The 25,986-nt window shown below is 38.7% G+C and overlaps 1 protein-coding gene across 1 annotated transcript in view; it reads right to left on the reverse strand.

The window, feature by feature from the left end:
• The window catches only part of SYNE1 (spectrin repeat containing nuclear envelope protein 1), a 513,156-nt gene that overhangs the window by 292,599 nt on the left and 194,571 nt on the right, over positions 1 to 25,986 (reverse strand). The window contains 10 exon segments of the mRNA XM_073627830.1: positions 187 to 288; positions 2,083 to 2,265; positions 10,847 to 11,005; positions 13,478 to 13,628; positions 14,584 to 14,763; positions 16,744 to 17,372; positions 18,268 to 18,421; positions 18,578 to 18,741; positions 24,532 to 24,655; positions 24,887 to 25,074. Coding sequence (XP_073483931.1) covers positions 187 to 288; positions 2,083 to 2,265; positions 10,847 to 11,005; positions 13,478 to 13,628; positions 14,584 to 14,763; positions 16,744 to 17,372; positions 18,268 to 18,421; positions 18,578 to 18,741; positions 24,532 to 24,655; positions 24,887 to 25,074 — 2,034 coding nt within the window.

Genomic DNA, 25,986 nt, shown 5'->3' on the forward strand with positions numbered 1-25,986 from the left:
CCATTGCCTGCAGATGTTAAGAACTTCAACCAATGTAATGCTGCAGAGGTTTTTGAACCAGCAAGATGTTGTTACCATTATGCCCCATCTATTTTCAGAGCTGGGCTTGTCACACAGCAGAACACAAACTGCAGTATGTGGTTTTAAAAAAAGAGTTCTAATATCAGTATAGAACAGAATACTGACCTGCAGTTCTGGAGGGGGCTCCTGGCTCTTGGTCAGCTCTTTGAGTTCATAAACCTTGGAATGAAACTCGTCCAGTTTCTGTCCCTTGTTTGTTACTTCAGTCTGTATCAATGCATTGAAGAAAATGGCATTAAAAAAAAGAGCGCAAAGTTAAGTCTTTTTTTCCAGCAATCCCTTGATTCCAGGCCAAGCAAAATTCCCCAGTTTAGAGTACGTAGATGAGTAAGAATGTTTCCAGTGTGTTAAATTTGGTGTCCTTATGTTTAATGAGAAAAGAAAACATAGTATTCCTGCTACGGTACTGCTAAGGTACTTAAGGAGACACAGACATTCTTAAAGGAAACCAGTCATCACTGGGCTTTTGCAAGAATATAAACAATAATTTTTAAAGTGTAACTAAAGCCAACATTTTTTTTTAGTTTTGGATAGAGTGGGGAGGGATTAGAACATCTGTCAGTTTTCATTGCTGTCTGTGCCCTGCTTTAGGGAGATTCACCCTCTTCTATTTGTCTTGTTTACCATTATCATCGAAAGTAAAAAGTAAAATCCCAAATTTTGGGCTGACATTAGAACAGAAATAGGGGGGAAATCTTCTAACAGGCACACTAGTTCTGGTGACCCTGGAGGCACACCGGATTTCCCTGACTTTGGAGGGATTTCCTTACTTCCTGTTTTGTCCATGGGACAGGAAATGAAGAGAAATCCCCCCTATGGGACACTGAAAATGGCTATTACTTGATCAAAAATGATAAAAATAAGTTTCCTCTTTATTTACACTTTCAATTATTATTAGTTCTGATAGCTTACTTTTGAAATATTTATAGTTATACCTTATCCCCCTTGTTATCCCCCTTGTTTGTCAACTCTTGGAGTTGGAAATTAGATGTGAGAGGGCCCTGAAGTCAAACAGCTGCTTCTCCTATTACCTGCCAGAATGGGTAAAGGGGTCTATTTATAAAATATTTGCTCTGTGGATGAGATAAACATTTGCGCAATCAGGGCAAAGATTATCGTACTTCCTCTTTTATATGTGCCTCTTATATTGTCTGTACCACCTAGTGTCTATAATGCATTTATTTTCCAAAAATACCTCAATCAGGAAAAAAAAAGATATCATGGCCAACAGATGGCACTGATGATATTAGAACCACACATAATGGAAAAAGTTCAGCAATTGTGCCCCGATTGTGCAAATGTTTAGTAACAAACATTTTATGCATGTAGAAATTGTTAAATAAAATACAAAGCCCTGTAGCTAATGCATTTCTTTTTTTTACAGGGCTTTGCTAAGTAATACTCTTTTGCACACTTAAGAGACAAGTGTATTATCAGCATATGGTCAGATAGTTAGCTGACCAGACACTGGCAGAATTTGGGTACATATATAAGTGTATAAAGTAGCAGTATGGTTATAATGCAGCCTTATCAATGGTTACATAAAAAAAGCACATTTATAAGTATGAAGCCCAATTGAATGTACTTAATGGTAAAAAAAAGGGCAGTGGGGAGGAACAGCAGGTCACATGACCTGTCAAAGTCAGATGACCAGGACCTCATCCTTTTATGGAGTGTTCTCAGAAGCATTATGCAGGAAAAATTCTGTAGGACACTGCAGGTAAGACACAAAAACCTGCATTTTATGAATGACTTGTAAAATCAGGTGCAGGGGGGTAAACACTGTGGTGTCCTGTACAGAGCAGATAATAGTATCTATCTGTTGTTTAAATAAACCCCTTAACACATTGTCTGACAGGTTAAGTTGACAGGAAGCCATTCTTTGAAAATTTCTAACTGAAGGTGGAATATTGATGACTTTGAAGGTACTCTTGGACCCCTCTAAGAAATTAATTATGGCACAGTTAAGTTACATCAAGGAACCTATATTTTAACACAAACCTGAAAATCTAAAAGACAAGATTTCAGTTGCTGACTGCTGTTTAAGTTGGTAATACTCTCATTCAGTTGTGAAATGGAGTTGGTAGACCACCCGTCAATTTCATCATTTATGCTCAATACATCTTCCCATAAGGCCAGGCTCACAATTAGTCTTTCCATGTTCTCATCTATTCTTTCCGAAATCTGTAAAAAATAATTATCAAAATGAGCACAGTATATTAGCTATTATTATTCTTGGTTACAACTTAAAGCTTTGTAATATAAAGGTGAAGCTCAGCTACTATCAAGTGATCAATGTAATGCTGATAAGAATGAGAATATTGAAGGTAAACATTTTCCTTCTTCTTTAGGGCTTTCTAATTCTGCCTTCCCACATCTTGTTTATATAGTGACATAGGAGTATCATGAGGTAAGGTTTTACAAACACATCTATTATCCTAGGAACAGATAGAGCTGTGGAATCAAGTAATCTACAGACCAGTCACAAATGGGAAAATGTAACAGTCTTAATATCAACTCTTGAATTGTTTTAATGCAGCCTTTGCTTTCATGGTTTACTTGATTATTGACTAATTTTATTATTTTCTAGTCAGAAACAAAAAAGTCAGGCTCCCCAGACTAAATGCCCATTATTAGCCCTGAGCTCTGGCAGGTAAGAGGTCAGCCTCATTGGAGGCCTTACAACCTGACAGGGAGAGGATAGATATGAAAAACAGCACACATAGCTATCTCTGAATGGTAGATCTGTACTATAAGAAAAAAGCATAGATTTGAATTCTTTAAAAAGTTTATTCCTAACAACGTTTCTTTAAAACTCATCACCAAGTTTTGCATTGTTTTTCTTGCATTTCTTAAGCTTGTTAAAACGCTACAGGAGGCAAGACAAAACTCTTTCCCTTAAAGACCAGCCATGGTGGCAGGAGTCTAGGAGTTGAGACCTATTGAAATAGGAGGCAGTAATTACTATTTAAATAGTGCTATCATACAGTGCATATGTACAGTGAAGTAACACAGCCCACACTATATTGCAGCTAGATTCTATATATTCAGTGGTGTATGAAAGAAGAGACTGTCCAAATGAAAGAAGTTCAATTCCCACTTTCTACTTTGCTCCTTATCCCCATCCCGGGAGAGAGCGCTCATCACCCGGGATGGGGATACGGAGCAATTTCAGGCTTTTTTTGCCGAAATCTTGGTTTGCATACCCTTGGGGGGGGCAATGAAACACCCCCCCCCATATAATTCCAACAGCTTATTACTGCGTGATCCAAATCTCCTGGTGCAGCTGTCCTAGGTGATTGGAAAGAGAGAGAGACCAGGTCTACAATGTTCATGCTTTTGACCCAGTTGAATCTGCTGGTAAGAGTTTAATTTGAAGGGGGATGTGTGTACCCCCCGCTTCTTTACGCGTGGAGTGTGGAGGTGTTAGTGACGGCCTATCATCTTGAAAGTGGAAATTGAACATCTTTCATCTGTACAGTCTCTTCTTTCATACACCACGGAATATAGAGAGAATCTAGCTGCAATATAATGTGGACTGTGTTTCTTCACTGTACATATGCACTGTATGATAGCATTATTTAAATAGTAATTACTGCTTCCTATTTCAATAGGTCTCAACTCCTAGACTCCTGCCACCATGGCTGGTCTAAGATGTTAAGGGAAAGAGTTTTGTCTTGCCTCGTATAGAGTTTAAACAAGCTTAAGAAAAGCAAGAAAAACAATGCAAAACTTGGTGATGAGTTTTAAAGAGACGTTGTTAGGAATAAACTGATAGCACTATTTAAATATTTGTAGTGTGTCATTTTAATCTGTAGTGCTGCCTTTTGTGCTGGCTTTTATGGTAGCTGCTTCAGCCTTAATTGGCTATAATATATACCTATTTCGGAACCTGATACTTCACCAAATTCAGAAGCGCTTGTTTTAGTAGGAAGAGGCACATTTTCTTAATTTATATTTTCTCTAGTAATTACTCTTACCTTTTTCATATAACACTAAAGCACATGTGTCAAACACAAGGCTCGATCCGACCCGCCAGGCCATTTCATGTGGCCCTCGCACCCATAGCTTTATTTCAGCCAAACTGTGTCAGGACTCCATTCTGCCACCTTTGGCTCTCACCCTCCACTCCCTGCTCACCACTGTCACTTGTAAACACAGAAGCCTTCTGTGGAGGTACTAGATTTGCTTCCTTGTGCTCCTTGCTGCAAAGGCCAGTGAGATGTGGACAGCCTGTAAAAGAGAGCTGAACCCTGCACACTGTGCATAGCACACCCTTTAGCCCTGAAATAAAGCAGAGGTGGGTGCTGCTATCCAATAAGGAGGGGACCCCTTAATCCTGCACTCTGTATGTATAACACTATTTAACCTTACACTCTCTACATGCACCCCTGAACCTGCACTCAGTACATAGCACACCCACAAACAATGCACTATGTACATAACATACCCCTGAACTCTGCACTCTGTACCTGCATCCCTGAACATAATGCACTCATGGTATTTATTGCCTCTTTAAGATCCCGCCACTGTGTGGCAATTTGGCCACACTCACTGTTTGATGCAGTCCGGTAGGGGGTGGGGTTGAGTTCCTGCACCTATTCTCTGAGAAGAAAAAGCCCTGCAAAAATGTATATATTCTACCAGGTACAACTAGCCCTTTGAGGGCAATTATAATGCTGATGTGGCCCACGATGACATTGTGTTTGATGACCCTGCACTAAAGGCTCATGTACATAAGAGCTGTATTCCAGTGTTTGACATGCATTTAAAATGCGGGTCAAACTCAGGTTAGCAGATTTTTACTAACATCTAACATCAAAGGAGTAACATAGATAATTCAGAGGCTGCAACTGACCTGCTTTGCACCGTTTCTTTTTAAGCAGCGTGTTTTATTGAGGTCAAATGCAGTGTTTTCTTGTCAAACATGACATGCATGCATCTGAGCAGAATAGAAAGAAATAGTTGTGTTTGACAAGAACACTAGATGGGCACTAAAACCTTTACAATGCAGGGAAAAGGAAAAAGGTGGCTTCCTATCTTCCCAATGTTATTCCTACATGCCAATCTGATGAGTGATTCACCTCTCTGGATTGTAATCAGATAAGATGAATGAAACAAATCATGAAAAATAATTTTTCAAAAATGTAACCAAAAAAAATCAGCCAGTAACTTACAAATACCATCATCCTTTGGCATTTGACATGAAAAGCCTTCCAGATATTAATACTATGTTTGACCTATTTACAAGGCTGTTTTTTATTTTTAGTGTCTTTTATGATGAAGAATGTCACCACACTCCTAAACATATGTTTTCATCTGCTATGTGCAGCACATAAAACATTTAACCACTTTACTAAATATGGAAGAAAAGTTACTTTTGCCTTTTAGAAGTGATGTATTTGCTTTATGGTATTATTACAACAATGAAAAATACAACTATCCAGTGATCCACTCTTCTGCACAATGTAGAAAATCATTATACACATGATTACTTTTAGAATTAACTATCTGTTGGGGAAGATACAATAAACAGGAACTTGTTTGCTAGTTTGTACAGTTTGTGTATAATAATGGCCGCAAGGCACATGCTGCCATTTTTTGATATCTGTTAACAATTGTCTGATTATTTTATATGTGTGTCATATTCACAATAAACAGGAAAAAAAATAACTCTATAATTGCTACATTATACTGTATGTTTCCATATCATAAGGTGTGACACAAATCTGTTCTTGAAGAATACTGCTCTGCACTGAGAAATAAAGGAAAAGCATGGACACATACAAACACATACCTCATGCTGCATGATTGTTGTGATGCTGCAGCTGTCCCATGTTGGCTCACATCACTGCTGTTCACTCAGTTCTTGGACTTCATAGAGCTCTGCTTCTCCAATACTCACTAGAGCCCTGGGCAGGGGAGGGGGCAAGCATGGCTGGGATTGGCTCTCAGCTGTGCACTGAAAGGCAGAGCCAACCACCAATCAGACAGCCAGGGGGATCCATTGGGATCCATCTAGAGCCTGGTGTGGCTCTGCCACATAAGCTAATAGTGGCCATAGCCCAAAATAAGCTGACTCTAGGTCACAAGAGACCTGTGACCCACAAGAGAGGTATAGCTAAAAAAAGCTATTAATATCTCAGTTAAATTCTGCATGCACTTTTTTTTTCTTTCAGAAAAGTAGACATTTGTTTTAGAGCTAAATAAAATATAACAATATTTGTTGCCAAACGCTCTGCTCATAAAACAACAGATCTGTATAAAATGAAGTATAATATATTTATTTGTCTCATATCTCTCGATTACATACAATGCCTTATATGTTTGTCTCTTAATATGGTTTCCCGATGTTACTGTAATGCCGCGTACACACGGTCGGACTTTCCAACGGGAAATGTTGGATGTGAGTTTGTTGGCTGAAAGTCCGACCGTGTGTATGCTCCATCGAACATTTTTTTTGTCGGACTTTCCTGCCAGCAAATGTTGGCTAGCAGGTTCTCAAATTTTCCGCCAACAAAACTTTGTTGTCTGACTTTCCGATCGTGTGTACACAAGTCTGTCGCACAAAATGTTCACACATGCTCGGAATCAAGTACGAGCCAGAAGTGCTCGGTCTTGTAAAACTAGCACTCGTGATGGAGATATCACATGACTGTTGAACTTCCTTTTTATCGGCTCGTTGTACGTCTTGTACGTCACCACGTTCCCAAGTTCGTAATTGTTGGCCAACATTTGTGTGACCGTGTGTATGCAAGACAAGTTGGAGCCAACAACCTTCGAACAAAAATCCACAGTTTTGTTGTCGGAAAGTCCGATCGTGTGTACAAGGCATATTGGTCCTGCACCTATCCTTCTTGCATGATGAAGTTGGGCTTTCAGCTGTCACACATGTCACAATTTGATTACAAAATCTACCAAGGATAGGTTGAACTTTAAATATCAAATATCAAATATAAAAATACTTTACAATCAAGATGCTAGAAAAATGCTTGTAAAAAAATCGCAGTGCTGAACTGGTAAAAAACATTGGAGAAGTGGGCACATCTCAGTGATCTCATCTCAGGGATTGTGGCGGCCACAAGAATAATAAAAAAAAAAAAATAATTGTTACTTTATATTTAAATCCTGAACGTACATGTCACAGGTATAGGCGGGAAAAAAAATGTGTTTTGGGGGGCTATATAAGGACACCGCATGAAGGCTCCTGTCACAGTTGACCCCTCCATCCCACCCTGTCGCAGCGCCTGTTATGTGGTTTGTCACCCTTGATCCAAGGGGGGACTTTTGCTGAATGTATTATTTGATGCTATTCGCTCGAGTTCTATGACTAAGCGGTTTATAGATATGTATATATTATATATTTTTAAAGTTTTTAAATATTTATTATCTATGAATCTAATAAAATGGGATTGCTTTATTTTACATACCAATAAAGGTGCCACGGCCATTTTACAATGTACAATCAGAGCATTACACTACATAGTTGTAAACCTAAGGGACAATATACAGTGGGGCAAAAAAGTATTTAGTCAGCCACCAATTGTGCAAGTTCTCCCACTTAAAAAGATGAGAGAGGCCTGTAATTGTCATCATAGGTATACCTCAACTATGAGAGACAAAATGTGGAAACAAATCCAGACAATTACATTGTCTGATTTTTGAAAGAATTTATTTGCAAATGATGGTGGAAAATATAATATTTTGTCAATATCAAAATTTCATCTCAATACTTTGTTATATATCCTTTGTTGGCAATGACAGAGGTCAAACTTTTTCTGTAAGTCTTCACAAGGTTGTCACACACTGTTGCTGGTATGTTGGCCCATATGACATTCTCCCAATCCTCTTCTAGATCATCCAAATGCTCTCTAGCAAACCTTAGACGGGCTCGGACATGTACTGGCTTAAGCAGGGGGACACGTCTGGCACTGCAGGATCTGAGTCCCTGGCGGCGTAGTGTGTTACTGATGGTAGCCTTTGTTACGTTGGTCCCAGTTCTCTGCAGGTCATTCACTAGGTCCCCCCGTGCGGTTCTGGAATTTTTGCTCACTGTTCTTGTGATCATTTTGACACCACGGGGCGAGATCTTGCGTGGAGCCCCAGATCGAGGGAGATTATCAGTGGTCTTGTATGTCTTCCATTTTCTAATTATTGCTCCCGCAGTTGATTTCTTCACACCAAGCTGCTTGCCTATTGCAGATTCAGTCTTCCCAGCCTGGTGCAGGTCTACAATTTTGTTTCTGGTGTCCTTCGACAGCTCTTTGGTCTTCGCCATAGTGGAGTTTGGAGTGTGACTGTTTGAGGTTGTGGACAGGTGTCTTTTATACTGATAACAAGTTCAAACAGGCGCCATTAATACAGGTAATGAGTGGAGGACAGAGGAGCCTCTTAAAGAAGAAGATACAGGTCTGTGAGAGCCAGAAATCTTGCTTGTTTGTAGGTGACCAAATACTTATTTTCCACCATAAGTTGCAAATAAATTCTTTCAAAAATCAGACAATGTGATTGTCTGGATTTGTTTCCACATTTTGTCTCTCATAGTTGAGGTATACCTATGATGACAATTACAGGCCTCTCTCATCTTTTTAAGTGGGAGAACTTGCACAATTGGTGGCTGACTAAATACTTTTTTGCCCCACTGTACATATCAGATTGTATATATTGTGTGGGTAGTTGTAAAATCTGCTTATCCAACAACGGTTTTATACAATAAATGTTTCATACAATGTTATCCAAAATGTATGAATACATTGGACCTTCTTTTAGCCCACGCGTCTTTAGATTTAAATACAATTCTATCTTACCCTATGTTCACATGTGGTTGCAGATGATGCGGTTTTCTGGCACGTTTTGTGGTGCGTTTTATGTTTTTGAACCTGCAATTTTGATGCACTTTTACATGCAGTTTTCATGCTTTTTTTTTCTTTTTAATAAACTGTGATTAGCTGGTTGTTAAGGAGCAGGCCAAGAAGCCGGCCACCACATCCAACAACCGATGAGTCATCAGCTGACAGCTGAATGTAAAAAAAAAAATTGCAGACAATACAAAAATAAGGAAAAAAATGGCATGGGGTCCCCCCAATTTATATTAGGCCGCATGTTGAGGGCATGTAGTCTGGTATGGTTCAGCAGGGGGGGAGGGCACTCACTTGTCCCCTCCCTTTCCTCACCTGCCGGGCTGCATGCTCGGATAAGGGTCTGGCATGGATTTTTTAGCAAGCCATTTTTTTTACATTTTGGTGTGGAGTTCCCCTCAAAATCCAGACCAGATCCAAAGGGCATCAGTTGTGAAGGACGTGGCGGCCGGCTTCTCGGCTCGATCCTCCACAACCAGCTATTCACAGTTTTTTAAAGAGAAAAAAAAACACATGTTAAAATGCATGTTGAAATGCACCAAAAACGTAACACATGCATTTTTGATGTGGGTTCATTGAAATAATACATGCAAAATGCAATCTGCTGTGGGGAAAAAAGTTCTTGACCCTTTCCAAAAACGCACTGGCTGAAAAACGCATAGATGCGAACGTGTACCATAGGATACCATTATAAATGGACTGTAGTGCATTTCTGCAAACTACAAAATGCACTAAAAAACGCATAGGTGTGAACCTAGTGTTAGTGGACTGTGAAATCCAGTCAGAGGTGGTGTCATCTGTATAATAGTAGTTGGAGTGTCGTCTAGCGAATGAGAATTTATCAGCTGAAGATAAAGGTTTTGTCAGATGGTCAACAAGGTTAATTAGGTGAGAGAAGAGAAATTTGTTGAAAAACAAATGAGGTTTCATCAGAGTTAGGAAAAAATTTTATTATATAAAAGGTGAACTTTCTTTAGATGTAGTATGAGAATTAATCATATAATAGATTTTATTTCATCAGATGTAGGATGAACATTTATTATATATAGGGTGAGGTTTTAGCAAATGTAGGACAATTTATGCAGAATAGAATGAGGTTTCATTGTATGTAGGATTAAAGTTCATTAGATGCAAGATGACTTTGGTAAGAGGGTGATGTTTCATCAGATGTAGGATAATTATTTTGAAGGCTAGGATGAGCTTTCATTGTATGCAGGTTTAGAATTAATTGGATGCAAGTCCAATTGGACACAGGACACTGTTGCATCAAATACAAGGTGAGATTGTATTGGATAGAGGATGATGTTGTAAAATTGTATATACAACAGACATCAACAATGCTTAATTGACTAAATTTGTTGAATCCCTGATGTATATAAAAAAACTCAATGTTTACCATTACTACTTTTCTAGAACTGTGTGCACTGGCCATCATAGGTCAACATATGATTTAGACAATCTCAGTACTTTCTGTCATTGTTAAGCCCCATACACACAGGCTAAATATCAGCCGAAATCAGCCGGTGCAGTAGAAACCATACAACATTCGGCCTGTGTGTACAGGTCCTTGTCTTGCAGAACGTGAGCTCACGACTGGCTTCTGTCAAACAAGCATGCTGGAAAACCAGCAGCTGATCGGTATCTGATCAGCATTGGCATGGCAGCCAATGACTGCGAGCGCTGATCAGTGTAACCTGGGGGGGTGTCCTTCTGTCAGAAAACAATAGCTCAGAGGGGAGATCGCTGTACGAACATTGTATAGTTAGTACAACAAGTTCCTCTCAAGCTCTTCAGTTATTTTCATTCAGTCTGCTGGGTTGAACGAATAAAAAAAAAAGAGCAGGCTTTAAATAGCACAGAGAAAGAAAAGATTAGAAGACTTTAATATATCAGCAGAGTTATCTTACATCAAGCCATTGGTCCACAAAGTAGTCCATATCTTTTTTCACTGGTCTTGCATCACAGCCATGAATTCTCTTAAGTTCCACCAATAAACGTTTTCCTTTGTTGGTGAACTCGTCAAGTTCTTTCTGGTTCTCCGTGATTTCATTCTTGGCTGATTCATGCTAAGTAAACAATGTTGTCTAAAATTAGCGAACATAATCACAAAAGCAACAATAACAGAGTGCTACGACTGAGTTGGGGGAAGGATGAAGAGTTACAATTTGTACGTTTTAGTTTTGTAGTCTGATAGAAATATATTTTAAAGTAAGCTTGTTGGGCCGTAGCCAGTGATGGACTGCAAGTTTGAAGTAACCCCTTCTTCATATACAACTACAAGCTGCAGTTAACTTCCTTCACTAAACTTTAGAAAAAAAATCTTATTTGAAAAAGAAGCCATTGCACAGCCAGGAACACTCTTTTACTTTATTTTTCAGTTATGTTGTTGCCCTGTACAGATATACTGTTTCCTGCATCACATCCCTGATAAATGGACACTGATGATGACGCAGACTCATTGTGGAATAGCCAAGCTAGAGGCAAGGCACTAAAGGAAGCACAACAGGAAAAGGTTGATGTTAAGGGAACCCTGTTACAACCTTCATGATATATACAAACCTGTCACTTCTGAAGGAACAATGCGCTTTTAGGTAGTTAATGTCTGACTGGGCCATGTCATTACAGATATTGAAAATGTGTCTCTTCTGTGCCTATTGCATTCCTTATCAAAGTTAATCAAAAAGACAAGGAGGGTACAAAGCTACTACAGTACCTAGCCTAGGATCCCATTTGGCCTTAATCCATCTTTGTGAATAGGTGACATTAGATGCTTTTTTGCTGAACCAGGAAATAGGTACATTATGTAGCTTGCCTGGCTTTGCAACGTAACAATTATGAGCAAATCACAAGGCTGTACAGAATTACAAATCCGTTTGCTTTTAAACATACTGTATATGTATGTAAACCATGTATTTAGTTTTGCCTGGAGTTTTTCTCTAATCTTTTTTTTAAGTAATTAACTTAGAATTTTGCTTTTGGACTTTCCACTAATTATTAGTACAACCATACAAACCTGAAACAAAATTTTAGAGTGACTATAAAAAGGAAATATGACAATCTGAGTTAAAGAGATTGTGAAGTCTTTTTTTTCCTCTAAAATAACAAACATGTTATACACACCATGTTATACACAACGGTATTGCACAGAGTGGCCTCAAACCTCCTCTTGTGGGGTCCCCTGCCAGCACTCTCGTTCCTCCTCTTCTCTGGGCACCACCATAGGAAGCCACTTCCTTTGGGGGTGTACCGGGCTATGTGCATCCATAGACACACAAACAGTGCAGCATGGCTTGGCCCCTTACTCCTCAGAGGATTTGACCCACAGCAGCAGGAGCCAATGGCTTTTGCTGCTCTTGGCTAAGCCTCTGAGAGTGAGGAGAAGGGAGAGAGCAGATGCAGCCAGGCGCAACGCTGAATCGATAGGGGACTATGATAGGCACTTAGCTAGGGGGAGTGCACAGAAAGTGGTAGAATGTTTTTTAATTTTACTCCATTTTTATTGGAGAATCGTGAGATGATTACAACAAAGAAGGTTTATGGTATAGAGCAGCAGTACATAGCATTGCAAAAGGAGAAGGTATATATGGACACCAAAACAAAAGTCACATAAAGTGAAAACACCAATAATCAGCTGACCAGATCCAACATTGAGGCTAGGTGTTCAAGGGAGCATTTGCCGAGTATATATTGAGTAATGCTTAAACAAGAAAACCGGTACCTTATAGAGAGGGCACTAGGAGCCAAAAAAAGATACAAAAAGGGGAGGTGAGGGGGACAGGCCTAACCCCGCTTCCAGGAGGGGGGAGCAGAAGGCTCTGACAGCAAGCATGAGTCCTGTCACGGGGCTGGGAACCCCTGACCCTGTTCCTTAAAACATGTAGCCTAGTAAAGTGGTAGAATGTTTTTTACCCTAATGCAGGCTGAAGACACCGTACCAAGTAACATGACCCATAGCAACTCTTGACTGAAGATCCTGCTGGTATCAGTGTCCTGCTGAAATGTACCTTAGCTTCAGGCCACGAGATCCAAAATGCTGCATGATCACCTTCTAGGCTCTGGCAGGTAAGTGTCTTCTGATTGTGTTGTTCCTACACTGCCTCTTTAATGCCTGGCCCATCTATCTAAGCAAATTTAAAGCGGAGCTCCAGTCATTTTTGTCCTTATTAAAAGTCAGCAATTACAAAAACTAACATGCCAAATGTGGCAGGGGAGGAGGGGAGGAGTACCTAAAGCAGAACTTCCCCTTTTGGGTGGAGCTCCGCTTTAACTAGTTGTAATGATTGAAGTAGAATAGTCACAGATTCATCAATTTTGGATTCTCTTGAATACTTCCACGTAGATCACTCTGATCTGTGGAGAATTACAATTTAGAAGTTCAGGCAGTAGATGTTCATGGATTGTATCATTCTCTGCAGAGTGGATTCACCTTCAAACCATTTTATTAAAAAATACTAGAAACTGGGAGCAGTTTAAAATGTATTATATATGACGTAGAATACTAAAATAGAAATAACATTACATTAAAGATATTTTCTTACTTTTGCTATGGTGCGGCGGATTTCCTCCTGATCTTTTAAAGTGGATTTGATTGTGATCATATTTTCCACAGTTTCTAAAACCTTCATTATAAAGGATTTTACATGTTCATACTCTTTCATTAGTTCAATAAGTGCCAGACACTGCTCTTGACTGAAATAAGAGAAACAAATATAGTTCACTGAATTGGAGGAACATTCAAAAACTTTTTATGAATTTCTAAAGGAACGTACCATTACATTATCATTGATCTGGATCTGAGATTTCAAATACTATACTGACATATTTATTGGTGATCAGGTACTCCACTTCATTTTTATTAAAGTGGTAAGGCTTATATCTTGGGAGATAAGTACCTCTTGAAAAAGAAAGTCTGATTGGACGAAACACATAGGGCCTGGAAGCATTGTGAATATGAGATGCAATCTCACAGTATATCTCTTATTTATTTTTTTTGTTTTAAAACAATCTACTGGCCACATGATTTAGGTTCCCTATGTTTTCTAATGCTTAATGCTAATTGGAGAGGATGGTTTATTGATTGATAGGAGAAGGGTGTTGCGTAGACCAAAAAACAGCATATTAAGTCTACACTGGCCTTCTTCTGCTGGAGGTCAAAATATACAGCAAGTTGCTGGTTTGTATGTATGGGTTACATCATGGACACTTTGTATATGTATCTAAAGTTTTTTTTCCATTTAATGATATCTAATGGATTACTAAAGTTTGTTGTTTGGACACTATGGGGTGGTTGATTTACTAAAACTGGAGAGTGCAAATTCTGGTGCAGCTCTGCAAAGAACCAATCAGCTTCTAGGTTTTAATGTCATAGCTCAATTGAACAAGCTGAAGTTAGAAGCTGATTGCAGGCTTGATATATAGCAAAAATCCAAAGCAGGGGCTGCACCATACATGTGATTTATTAAACATCCATCAACAAAAGAAATTTACAAACTGCCAATTTGTAATATTTATGTTGATGGACTTTTAATACATTTTATGTATGCTGTAGCCCTTGTTTTGGACTTGTGAGATATAGAATATAATATACTGTATATATTTATATATAATATGCTGCAGATTACCATGTCAATAATGTATTTCGTACCTCTCACTGATAAGCCTCTTAGTATCTTCCCAAGTAATGTTCAGTCCATTCAATTCTTTGTCTGCTTCAGCTGCCAGAGATAAATCCTTCTGAGCAATCTGCTTTGCTTTGTCCATCAGCCACTGTCTTTCATGCTGATATGAATTAATTTCCTCCTCCAGTTCATTAAAAAATGTTAACCTGTATTCATTTTGAATAAAAAAAGTATATTTTATTAAATGCATAAATAGGATATAAATAAATGCCACTTTGAAATTAATACAACAACTACAGTACACAAATGTACATAAGAGTAGCACTAGCACTTGAAACAGAAACATCCACGCACTAGTAAATGTCCAACAACACATTTTGAAGAAGCGGTTAGCATTTATTTCATACAGTGCTTGGGTTTAAGTTCAATTTCATTACAGTGTATACATGTAGAACCCATAATTGTCATTTGACGCCATGCACATTGTAGGCATTTTACAGTATCTACACAGACTGAGCACACAGGCAAGGAGACTATATACTGCTGATGAGAAAAGGTATTTAGCAGTTTCTATTCACTAAAATAATTGCACTTCTTTGTTGTGTGTACTGTGGGAGACCAGATATAGTGAATGCAGGCTCCTGGGTTTAGTAACACTTTAACACGAGTCACCGTGTTTGGAGGAAGAAAAATGCTGACTATGACCCTAAGAACACCATTCCTACAGTCAAGCACGGAGGTGGAAACATTATGCTTTGGGTCTGTTTCTCTGCTAAAGGTACTTTGCTGCACTGAGAGGCCAATGGACGGGGACACATATTGTAAAATCTTGGATGAGAACCTTCTTCCCTCAGCCAGAACACTGAAGATGGGTCATGGATGGGTCTCCCAACATGACAATGACCCAAAACAAAACACCAAGGAAACAAAGGAGTGGCTCAAGATGAAGCTTTTTACCTCTGTGCTTGCCAACAAAGGTTTCTCCACCAAGTACTAAGTCATATTTTGCTTAGGGATCAAATACTTATTTTACTCACTGAACTGCAACTCAATGTATAACATTTGTATCATGTGTTTTTTCTGGATTTTTTGTTGATATTCTGTCTCTATCATTTAAAATACACCTATGATAATTATAGACCCTTCATTTCTTTGTAAGTGGACAAACTTACAAAACCTACAGGAGATCACTGTATATACACAAATGTTTTAAATTCCATTTTTACTTTAAACTGAATGGGTTGTTTTACATCATGATGGTTAACATATACTTTAACAACAGAACTTACAAGCAGGCACATGGGTTTTTTCAATGCTATCGGGGCAACATTTAGATCTTGTGGTGTTCTGTTTTACAATCACATTATGTCCAAACACATGAGCCAGTCATTTAACAAACAGGTTTTTTCATTGAGAACATGTGTCTGCGATGGCCATTAATCTCAAAAGAGACTCTTATTGGGCATGGACTTGGAATATTGCATTATGGAGCATAGGGTGCTGCATATTGGACATCTGATGGAGGGTTTACAGGATTTTGTTCATAACAGTAAAGTTCTAACTTAAAACTCACCCACAGAGTATTTAAAACTTAACATAATATTTGATACAAGGGGAATTTATTATTATTTCTTAAGGGGTAGGCTCACATTTAAATGCACTGGATCTGGATTATTCTATTAAGCTCTGTAGTAGCTTTGATTTATGAAGAAGATGGAATATACATTGCCCAACTTGTTTCAAGTTTCCAGTTTTGTCCGTGATCTGACACTTGCACCAGAGGACACCATAAATGGATGATGTCCCAAATGTATTTGCTGAGCTGGAGACATGGATATCCATTTTACTCTACGATGCCTCCCAGCATAATTTAAAGCAGCACTAGGAGTGTAAGAGGCCTGATACCTTGTCCATGCACTTGGTAGAATGACCTGTATAGAATGCATACTATATGCTTTCAAGAGAATGAAATATATTTAGAAACATGCTAAGAAAGGGTTAAAGTCATGACAAGAATCTGGATTGGAGTGCAATTATGCTGTACAAATTACAACTAAAAGGTAAACAAGTCAATAGTAAAAAAGGTACTGCATGTACTACTGTAAGTTTTGTTTAGTTGAACAGAATGTTATTTTAAAAAACTCTTCTTGAAGAGGCAAGAAAAAGTTAATTTATTTGTTTGTTACCTTTTCTGAAATGCTTGTAGGGCTGGCTCTTTCATCTCCTCGCTGTCTGCTTTTTCTTCAATGTCTTCAATAGTTTTGAGAAGCCTCTCTCTGCAATCAATAAATGATTTCCACAGAGCTTCAAGAACCTCTGCTTCACTTAGCTTTGTTCCAAGTAATGTCTGTACTTTTTCTAATTCTAGACTTAGATTGTCAGACAGTGCTCTACAAGAAGTTCTCTGCTCAGAAATAGAGTTCTTTAGGTTATACTGTGCTTTGGTAAGTGCAGTATCTAAAGCTGCAGACACGCCTGCTATCTTGTCAATGTCCTGTGAAACAACATTTATGTCTTTTTCAAGGGCATCTGATTTGTCTTTATCCAAGCTGACTGCTCCCACTACTGTCTCTTTTAAGGTTTGAAGGACTCCTAGAGTGTCTGCATAAATTCTTAAGAAGTCTCCTAATTTGGATAGGGATTCTTGACGTCTTTCTGTGACTTGAGCTGCTTCTTCATATAGCTGTACACAGTCATTGACTCTTTGTTGTAGAAGGGAATGATCCTCTGAAACTGTGAAGGTGCATAACTTGGCAAATTGTTCTTTCAGGTGACTGATTTCTTCTTGCTGTTTTTTCATCTCTGCTATATGTTTCTGTGGGATAAAGAAGTATGCAATTACTCACAAAATAATTGTACTTTGCAGGCGAAGTCCATCTGTAAATTGAAAGTGATATTTTACTTTATAGGTCAAGTCTGATAGGTGTTTCCCCCTCTTTGGCTTTGTATACCACTTCAGCAACAAGATGTCCTAACCATAGTTCCTTTCCTGGCATTTAAAATGTTCTGCCCACCAGTGGGTATTGCCATTATTCCTGTTGCATATTTCAAAATAAAAACAAAATTAAAAATCTGAAAGCGAAAATTGGATCTCCACCAAAATAGTCATGGAATCCAAAACAAATATGAAAGGGTAGGCAGTTTTAACTGTTCAGCATCTACCAAAACTAAACTATTAGTTGTGGTTGACAGATTTAAAGTAAAGCCTAAAGCCGCGTACACACGAGCGGACTTTCCGGCAGACTTGGTCTGGCGGACCGGACTCCGTCGGACAATTCAATCGTGTGTGGGCTCCAGCGGACCAAAAGTCCGACGGACCTAGAAATAAAACATGTTTCAAATCTTTCTGACGGACTCGAGTCCGATCGAAAAATCCGCTTGTCTGTATGCTAGTCCGACGGACTAAAACCGACGCTAGGGCAGCTATTGGGTACTGGCTATCAACTTCCTTATTTTAGTCCGGTCGTACGTCATCACGTACGAATCCGTCGGACTTTGGTGTGGTCGTGTGTGTCCAAGCCGTTCGTTTGAAAGTCCGTCGGACCTACGCTGCAAAGTCCGTCGGAAAGACTGTCGGACCTAGTCCGTTGAAAAGTCTGCCCGTGTGTACGCGGCATAGCACATAATGCAACATTACTATGAGAATACAGTACATGTGTACAATTGGCTTGATGTGCAAATATTTCAAGTGTATTAGAAAAGAAGAATACCTCATTTAAAGTCACAGCAGCATCTTGTTTAGAGGTAATGATTTCAGCAGCTTCTTGAAGTTCTCGAAGAAACTGTGTAACCCAGAGGGATGATTCCAGCAACATGTCATCAAATTTCTGATGCTCACTTAGGACAGACTCCAAAACACAGATCCTAAAAAAAGGTGATATAAACAGTAATGGTGAAGCAACAATGTATTGTAGAAAGTATAACACAAAAGCATTTTGGCTAGTGGGCATATTTTCCAATTTCTTTACATACAGATACTCTGCTAGTAATTGTGCAATAAACAAGAGGGAAATTACAAACCTTTTGGAAACAGCATTGGGTAAACTATTCCATCTTTGGGACAAATCCTCTAGACGACTCCTCATTGACTCTATGCCACTTTCAGTGGAGGTTGGATACAAAGATGCGGACAACTGAACCAGAACAGTGTACCTCTGTGATTGTGCTAACTCATCATGAAGAGCCTGGTAAATCCAAAATATCAGAAGTTACTTCACCATCAGCCATATACATTATTTTTAAAACAACCTTGAGAAAACTGTCTAGTATATTCTGCATTATTTATGTTCAATATGTGATCATCTTTTCAGATGTTTGATAAGTAATAACTGTTTAAAATGATAACGATTATTAGTATACCCCATCTTTAAAATAAACTGACTACACAGTCGCTGCTTAATCCATAATAAAAGATTTATGCAATGTTCTGATGAAACAGCAATCATATGTTGTATTAAAATGAATTTGTAGTCTTTTCATTTTTGCATGGAAATGACCAGCTTCCATGTTTCTTAAGGTTGTTTACTGCACTATGTAAGCTATGCTATACATTACATTCTCCAGAATGCTGAACTCTGTACACTCTATCATCCATTCATACCACCAGCCAGTTTTTCAGGAATACAAGATTTCCTTCTGTTCAATGAACAAGCACACTTTTATTAGCGTTGTATTAAAGTAAATGATACATTTTTTAATATGTTTGTGAGAGATCAGCTTGATGTATCTAGAAGCCCAGCTAACACATTTGAGCTCAAGTGGAGGTAAATACCTGACATCATCATTGATGAGCTTTAGATTTACAAATGTACTTTATCTGTTACACCAAACAGCAGCTCTGTTTATTTGTTATAATACATGTGTTCTAAATGTATATTTCTTCTTATTTTCACCCACCCTTTTCTTCCTACCGTAGCTACATGTCAAACTGCACAAAGGTCACTGGGTAACTTGCAGTAAGGACAGAACAAGACAAAATGACTCTATAAAAATAATTTTTCTAAATATTAGAAACATTATATACTTGTAGGTCTGTTTTATTCAGTGCCATACATTTGTTTTTATTGCTTTTTTTTTTTTTATATATTTTGAATGTTCTAAATGACAGACAACAACAATAAGTCATTGGCAGTTGTAGAGAAATGTTATTCAAGATCATTAGACAATGGGATATTCTCATTGTCTAATTTCTATAATTATAAATGCATTAATCAAATAAAAAAAAAATATTAATGGTCATAGGATTTATATGACAATAGTCATAACAAGTGTTATGTTAAAATACCTATATAAGTGGCATGAAAAGATGTATCAAGTTGTCAATATAATTACCTTCATTGATTGACCCTGTGTGTACTTGATGATAATAAATCCAAGCAAGAATTTGAGTGTGGTCTAGCATCTTGTTGAGAAACCAGCAAATGGGTAGCACAGTGGCTAAGTGATTATCACTTCTGCCTAGCAGTGCTAGTGTCGTTGGTTTCAATCCCAAACAAAGCACTACCTGCTTGTATAACTGTGTAAATTTGCTGTCCCTTCAAAATAACTCAACACACAGCCATTAATGTCTAAACAGCTGGCGAAAAAAGTCAGTAGACCTCTAATTGAACATTTCCAAATTGTGCCCAATTAGCCATTTTCCCTTCCCGGTGTCATGTGACTTGTTAGTGTTACAAAGTCTCAGGTGTTAATGGGGAGCAGGTGTGTTAAATTTGGTGTTATTGCTCTCACTCTCTCATACTGGTCACTGGAAGTTCAACATGGCACCTCATGGCAAAGAACTATCTAAAGATCTGAAAAAAAGAATTGTTGTTCTACATAAAGATGGCCTAGGCTATAAGAAGATTGCCCAGACCCTGAAACTGAGCTGCAACAGGTTGGCCAAGACCATACAGTGGTTTTACAGGACAGGTTCCACTCAGGACAGACCTCGCCATGGTCGACCAAAGAAGTTGAGTGCACGTGCTCAGCATCATATTCAGAGGTTGTCTTTGGGAAATAGATGTATGAGTGCTGCCAGCATTGCTGCAGAGGTTGAATGGGTGGGGGGTTAGCCTGTCAGTGCTCAGACCATACACCGCACATTGCATCAAATTGGTCTGCATGGCGGTCGTCCCAGAAGGAAGCCTCTTCTAAAGATGATGCACAAGAAAGCCCGCAAACAGCTTGCTGAAAGCAAGCAGACTAAGGACATGGGTTACTGGAACCATGTTCTGTGGTCTAGTGAGACCAAGATAAACTTATTTGGTTCAGATGGTGTCAAGCATGTGTGGCTGCAACCAGGTGAGGAGTACAAAGACAAGTATCTCTTGCCTACAGTCAAGCATGGTGGTGGGAGTGTCATGGTCTGGGGCTACATGAGTGCTGCTGACACTGGGAAGCTACAGTTTATCAAGGGAACCATGAAGGCCAACATGTACTGTGACATACTGAAGCAGAGCATGATCCCCTCCCTTCGGAAACTGGGCTGCAGGGCAGTATTCCAACATGATAACGACCACAAACACACCTCCAAGATAACCACTGCCTTACTAAAGAAGCTGAGGGTAGAGGTGATGGACTGGCCAACCAGGTCTCCAGACCTAAACCCTATTGAGCATCTGTGGGGCAACCTCAAATGGAAGGTGGAGGAGCACAAGGTTTCTAACATCCACCAGCTCCGTGATGTCATCATGGAGAAGTGGAAAAGAACTCCAGTGGCAACCTGTGAAGCTCTGGTGAACTCCATGCGCAAGAGGGTTAAGGCAGTGCTGGAAAATAATGGTGGCCACACAAAACATTGACACTTTGGGCTCAATTTGGACATTTTCACTTAGGGGCGTACTCACTTTTGTTGCTAGCGGTTTAGACATTAATGGCTGTGTGTTGAGTTATTTTGAGGGGGCAGCTAATTTAAACTGATATACAAGCTGTACACTCACTACTTTACATTATAACAAAGTGTAATTTCTTCAGTGTTGTCACATGGAAGAATATAATAAAATATTTACAAAAAATGTGAGGGGTGTACTCACTTTTGTGAGATTATATATATATATATATATATATATATATATATATATATATATATAGTCAGGTCCATAAATATTGGGACATCAACACAATTCTAATCTTTTTGGCTCTATACACCACCACAATGGATTTAAAATGAAACGAACAAGATGAGCTTCAACTGCAGACCTTCAGCTTTACTTTGAGGGTATTTACATCAAAATCAGGTGAACGGTGTAGGAATTACAACAGTTTGAATATGTGCCTCCCACTTTTTAAGGGACCAAAAGTAAAGGGACAGATTAACAATCACCCATCAAACTTTCACTTTTTAATACTTGGTTGCAAATCCTTTGCAGTCAATTACAGCCTGAAGTCTGGAATGCATAGACATCACCAGATGCTGGGTTTCATCCCTGGTGATGCTCTGCCAGGCCACTACTGCAACTGTCTTCAGTTCCTGTTTCTTCTTGGGGCATTTTCCCTCCAGTTTTGTCTTCAGCAAGTGAAACGCATGCTCAATCAGATTCAAGTCAGGTGATTGACTTGGCCATTGCATAACATTCCACTTCTTTCCCTTAAAAAACTCTTTGGTTGCTTTTGCAGTATGCTTCGGGTCATTGTCCATCTGCACTGTGAAACGCTGTCCAATGAGTTCTGAAGCATTTTGCTGAATATGAGCAGATAATATTGCCCGAAACACTTCAGAATTCATCCTGCTGCTTTTGTCAGCAGTCACATCATCAATAAATACAAGAGAACCAGTTCCATTGGCAGCCATACATGCCCACGCCATGACACTAACACCACCATGCTTCACTGATGAGGTGGTATGCTTTGGATTATGAGCAGTTCCTTTCCTTCTCCATACTCTTCTCTTCCCATCACTCTGGTACAAGTTGATCTTGGTCTCATCTGTCCATAGGATGTTGTTCCAGAATTGTGAAGGCTTTTTTAGATGTTGTTTGGCAAACTCTAATCTGGCCTTCCTGTTTTTGAGGCTCCCCAATGGTTTACATCTTGTGGTGAACCCTCTGTATTCACTCTGGTGAAGTCTTCTCTTGATTGTTGACTTTGACACACATACACCTACCTCCTGGAGAGTGTTCTTGATCTGGCCAACTGTTGTGAAGGGTGTTTTCTTCACCAGGGAAAGAATTCCCTCGGTCATCCACCACAGTTGTTTTTCATGGTCTTCCGGGTCTTTTGGTGTTGCTGAGCTCACCGGTGCGTTCTTTCTTTTTAAGGATGTTCCAAACAGTTGATTTGGCCACACATAATGTTTTTGCTATCTCTCTGATGGGTTTGTTTTGATTGATCTCAAATTGAGAGTTGACAGCAACAGATTCCAAATGCAAATAGCACACTTGAAATGAACTCTGAACCTTTTATCTGCTCCTTGTGAATGGGATGAGGGAATAACACACATCTGGCCATGGAACAGCTGAGCAGCTAATTGTCCCATTGTTTTTAGACCCTTAAAAAGTAGGAGGCACATATACAAACTGTTGTAATTCCTACACTGTTCACCTGATTTGGATATATATACCCTCAAATTAAAGCTGAAAGTCCGAAGTTAAAGCACATCTTGTTTGTTTCATTTCAAATCCATTATGGTGGTGTATAGAGCCAAAAAGATTAGAATTGTGTCAATGTCCCAATATTTATGGACCTGACCGTATATATATGTGTGTGTGTGTGTGTAAAATGCTGCATAAATTCACAGTTCTAAATAAGTACCTGAAATAAATAATAAAATACATTTACATCCACACTAATATAAAAAACACACTTTTGAGGAAAAAATGAACCCATTGAAGACTACGCACTCCTGTGTGATTATTTTATCTTAACAACTGTTAAAGGAAGCTGTTCCTTAGAAAAAAATACATGCCACTATAGACCTCTCTTTTGGAAAATGCTACTTGCCGAACTGCCATGCTTGTTTTAGTACCCTGAGTTATTAACCCAAAGCAATTACGGTATGCAGTTAAGGACTTCTGACTTCTGATATGCCAAATCTGTGACTCAGAAACAACTGAAGCCACAGTTAGCATACCAATAGTCATGTTCAGAAGGAGACAGACAACAAGAATCCCTCTCGTTCTATTAGAAAAATTGTAATGAAAGAAACATTGGGGACATTGGATAATCATTGGATAATCCACAACTCTCTATTCTTAATACAATAAAGAAAATAAGGAAGATAAATAATCTGAAGATAAGAAAATTACAGTCAAAATTACTTCAAAACAGAAAATGAAGTGTCTCCACATTTTATCTTTTTATAGGCCTATGCCTCTGCATGTTATGATATGTGATTGGAGACACCTTACAGTAAAGTACCATTTTGTGCCAGTGAAAATACTGCTACACTTGCTCTTCAGTGCATTGTGCTGACAATGACGAGCCGAACTCTTAATCACAAGTGTCCTCACAGAGACTTGTACTGATGAAGAAGAGGAGTGTGACAGACCATGCCATTAGTTATGTGATGATAACTAAATGCAAAAGGTGCCTTCTGGACTGTACAGTCATATTTAGACACCCTGCCCAACAGCTGGAAGGGGAAAATGGAGGTAACACCATGAAAATGTTGTTGCTAGTACGATATCCGGCAGCATATCTGTTTTTGTGACTTTGACTGTACTTCAAGGAAAACACTAAAATAACTAAAAATCTGAGCTTTCTAGAAAAAAATGTACATTCTCTTTAAACATGTTCAACAATGAGATGTACCATCTTGTTTCACTACTTTGTGTCTACAAAGAACTCTATTTTTCTAAATAAAAAAATGACTATGACAGTACCCGTGGAATGGTAGAATGGCAAAAAAAAAAGGATGGCAGCAGTGATGAGGTGCATTGTTAATATTACCTTTGAATGAAAATCTCCATAAAATAACTTGTATAATGCCAGATGTCAAGCTTTAGATCATTATTGCATACCTATGCATACCCACTGGTTATGACGCATACACATACCTGGGCTGCCTGCATTTCAGCTTCGATTTTTGTCTTGTCTGCAGGGAATAGGTTTTGTGGAGGACTGACCAATGCTTCATTTCTCTCAATCCAGATAATAAAAGCAGAAAACTCCTTTTCTTGCCTAAAAACATAAGCAATCATTACAGAGTGCTCTCATCACATTGCTGTGACGTTAGATTCCAAAATACTAGACAGTTACCACAAAAAAAAAAGCGTTAACAAGATTTTTTTAAATGAGCTGTTGAGATTCCATGCAATGCACAATATCTATGTACTGTAATTTTTACACAATACAAATTACTACATGTCATGTAACAGATAATTATAAGATTATTATTGGGTTGGATTATACCTCTGCCAATGTGCTAGCAATTGTTCCAGCAAGGAGTGCCTCTCTTTAGCTTGCGTCCAGGCAGTTTCGATTCGTTGTTGAAGGTTTGAGGTCTGCTGCACTGCTTTATCCTTATTTGTGAGATTACGAGCACCAGCAGTCAGGGAATGAATTTTGGTTTTCAAGGTTTCAACATCATGGCAAATATCCTGTGGGTAAGACCAAACACATTTTATACAATACTCTAATGATTAAGCAAGGGAAACCAAAAAGAGGTAAGGAGAGAAATAGTGAGGAGTGAGTGTGACTTCTGATTATCACTTTCCTCTGCAACTTTGCTCTGCTGATTTATACAGCTGGTAAAATAAGTATTGAACATGTCACCATTTTTCTAGGTAAATATATTTCTAAAGGTGTGATTGATATGACATTTTCACCACATGTTGGTAACAACCCATGCAATCCATACATACTGTACAAAGAAACCAAAGCAAATAACTTCAGAAATGAAGTTATGTGTAATAAAATGGAATGACACAGGGAAAAAGTAATGAACATGCTAACTGAAATGTATTTAATACCTGGTACATAATCCTTTGTTGTTAATGACAGTTCCTGTATGGAGAAACTAGTCACATGCATTGCTCAGGTGTGGTTTTGGCCCATTCTTCCACACAAACCGTCTTCAAATCTTGAAGGTTCCATGGACCTCTTCTATGAACTCTGATCTTTAGTTCTTTCCAAAGATTTTCTATTTGATTTAAGTCAGGTGAACGACTGGGCCATTCTAGCAGCTTTATTTTCTTCCTTTGAAACCAATTGAAAGTTTCCTTGGCTTTGTGTTTGGGATCATTGTCTTACTGAAATGTCCACCCTCATTTCATCTTCATCATCCTGGTAGATGGCAGCAGATTTTTGGTACGTTTTTCCATTCATCCTTTCAATGTAATGAAGTATGCCAGTACCACATGCTGAAAAACAGCCCCACACCATGATGTTCCCACTAGGGATGAGTCCGCGGTTCGAGTCGAACGTAAGTTTGAATCGAACATCGGGTGTTGGTTTGTTCTAAAATGAACCGAACATATGGGGTGTTCGCAGGAAATTCGATATATATATAT

The sequence above is a fragment of the Aquarana catesbeiana genome, linkage group LG04 (genome assembly GCF_042186555.1).
Source record: "Aquarana catesbeiana isolate 2022-GZ linkage group LG04, ASM4218655v1, whole genome shotgun sequence".
In the NCBI taxonomy this organism is placed as follows: Eukaryota; Metazoa; Chordata; class Amphibia; order Anura; family Ranidae; genus Aquarana; species Aquarana catesbeiana.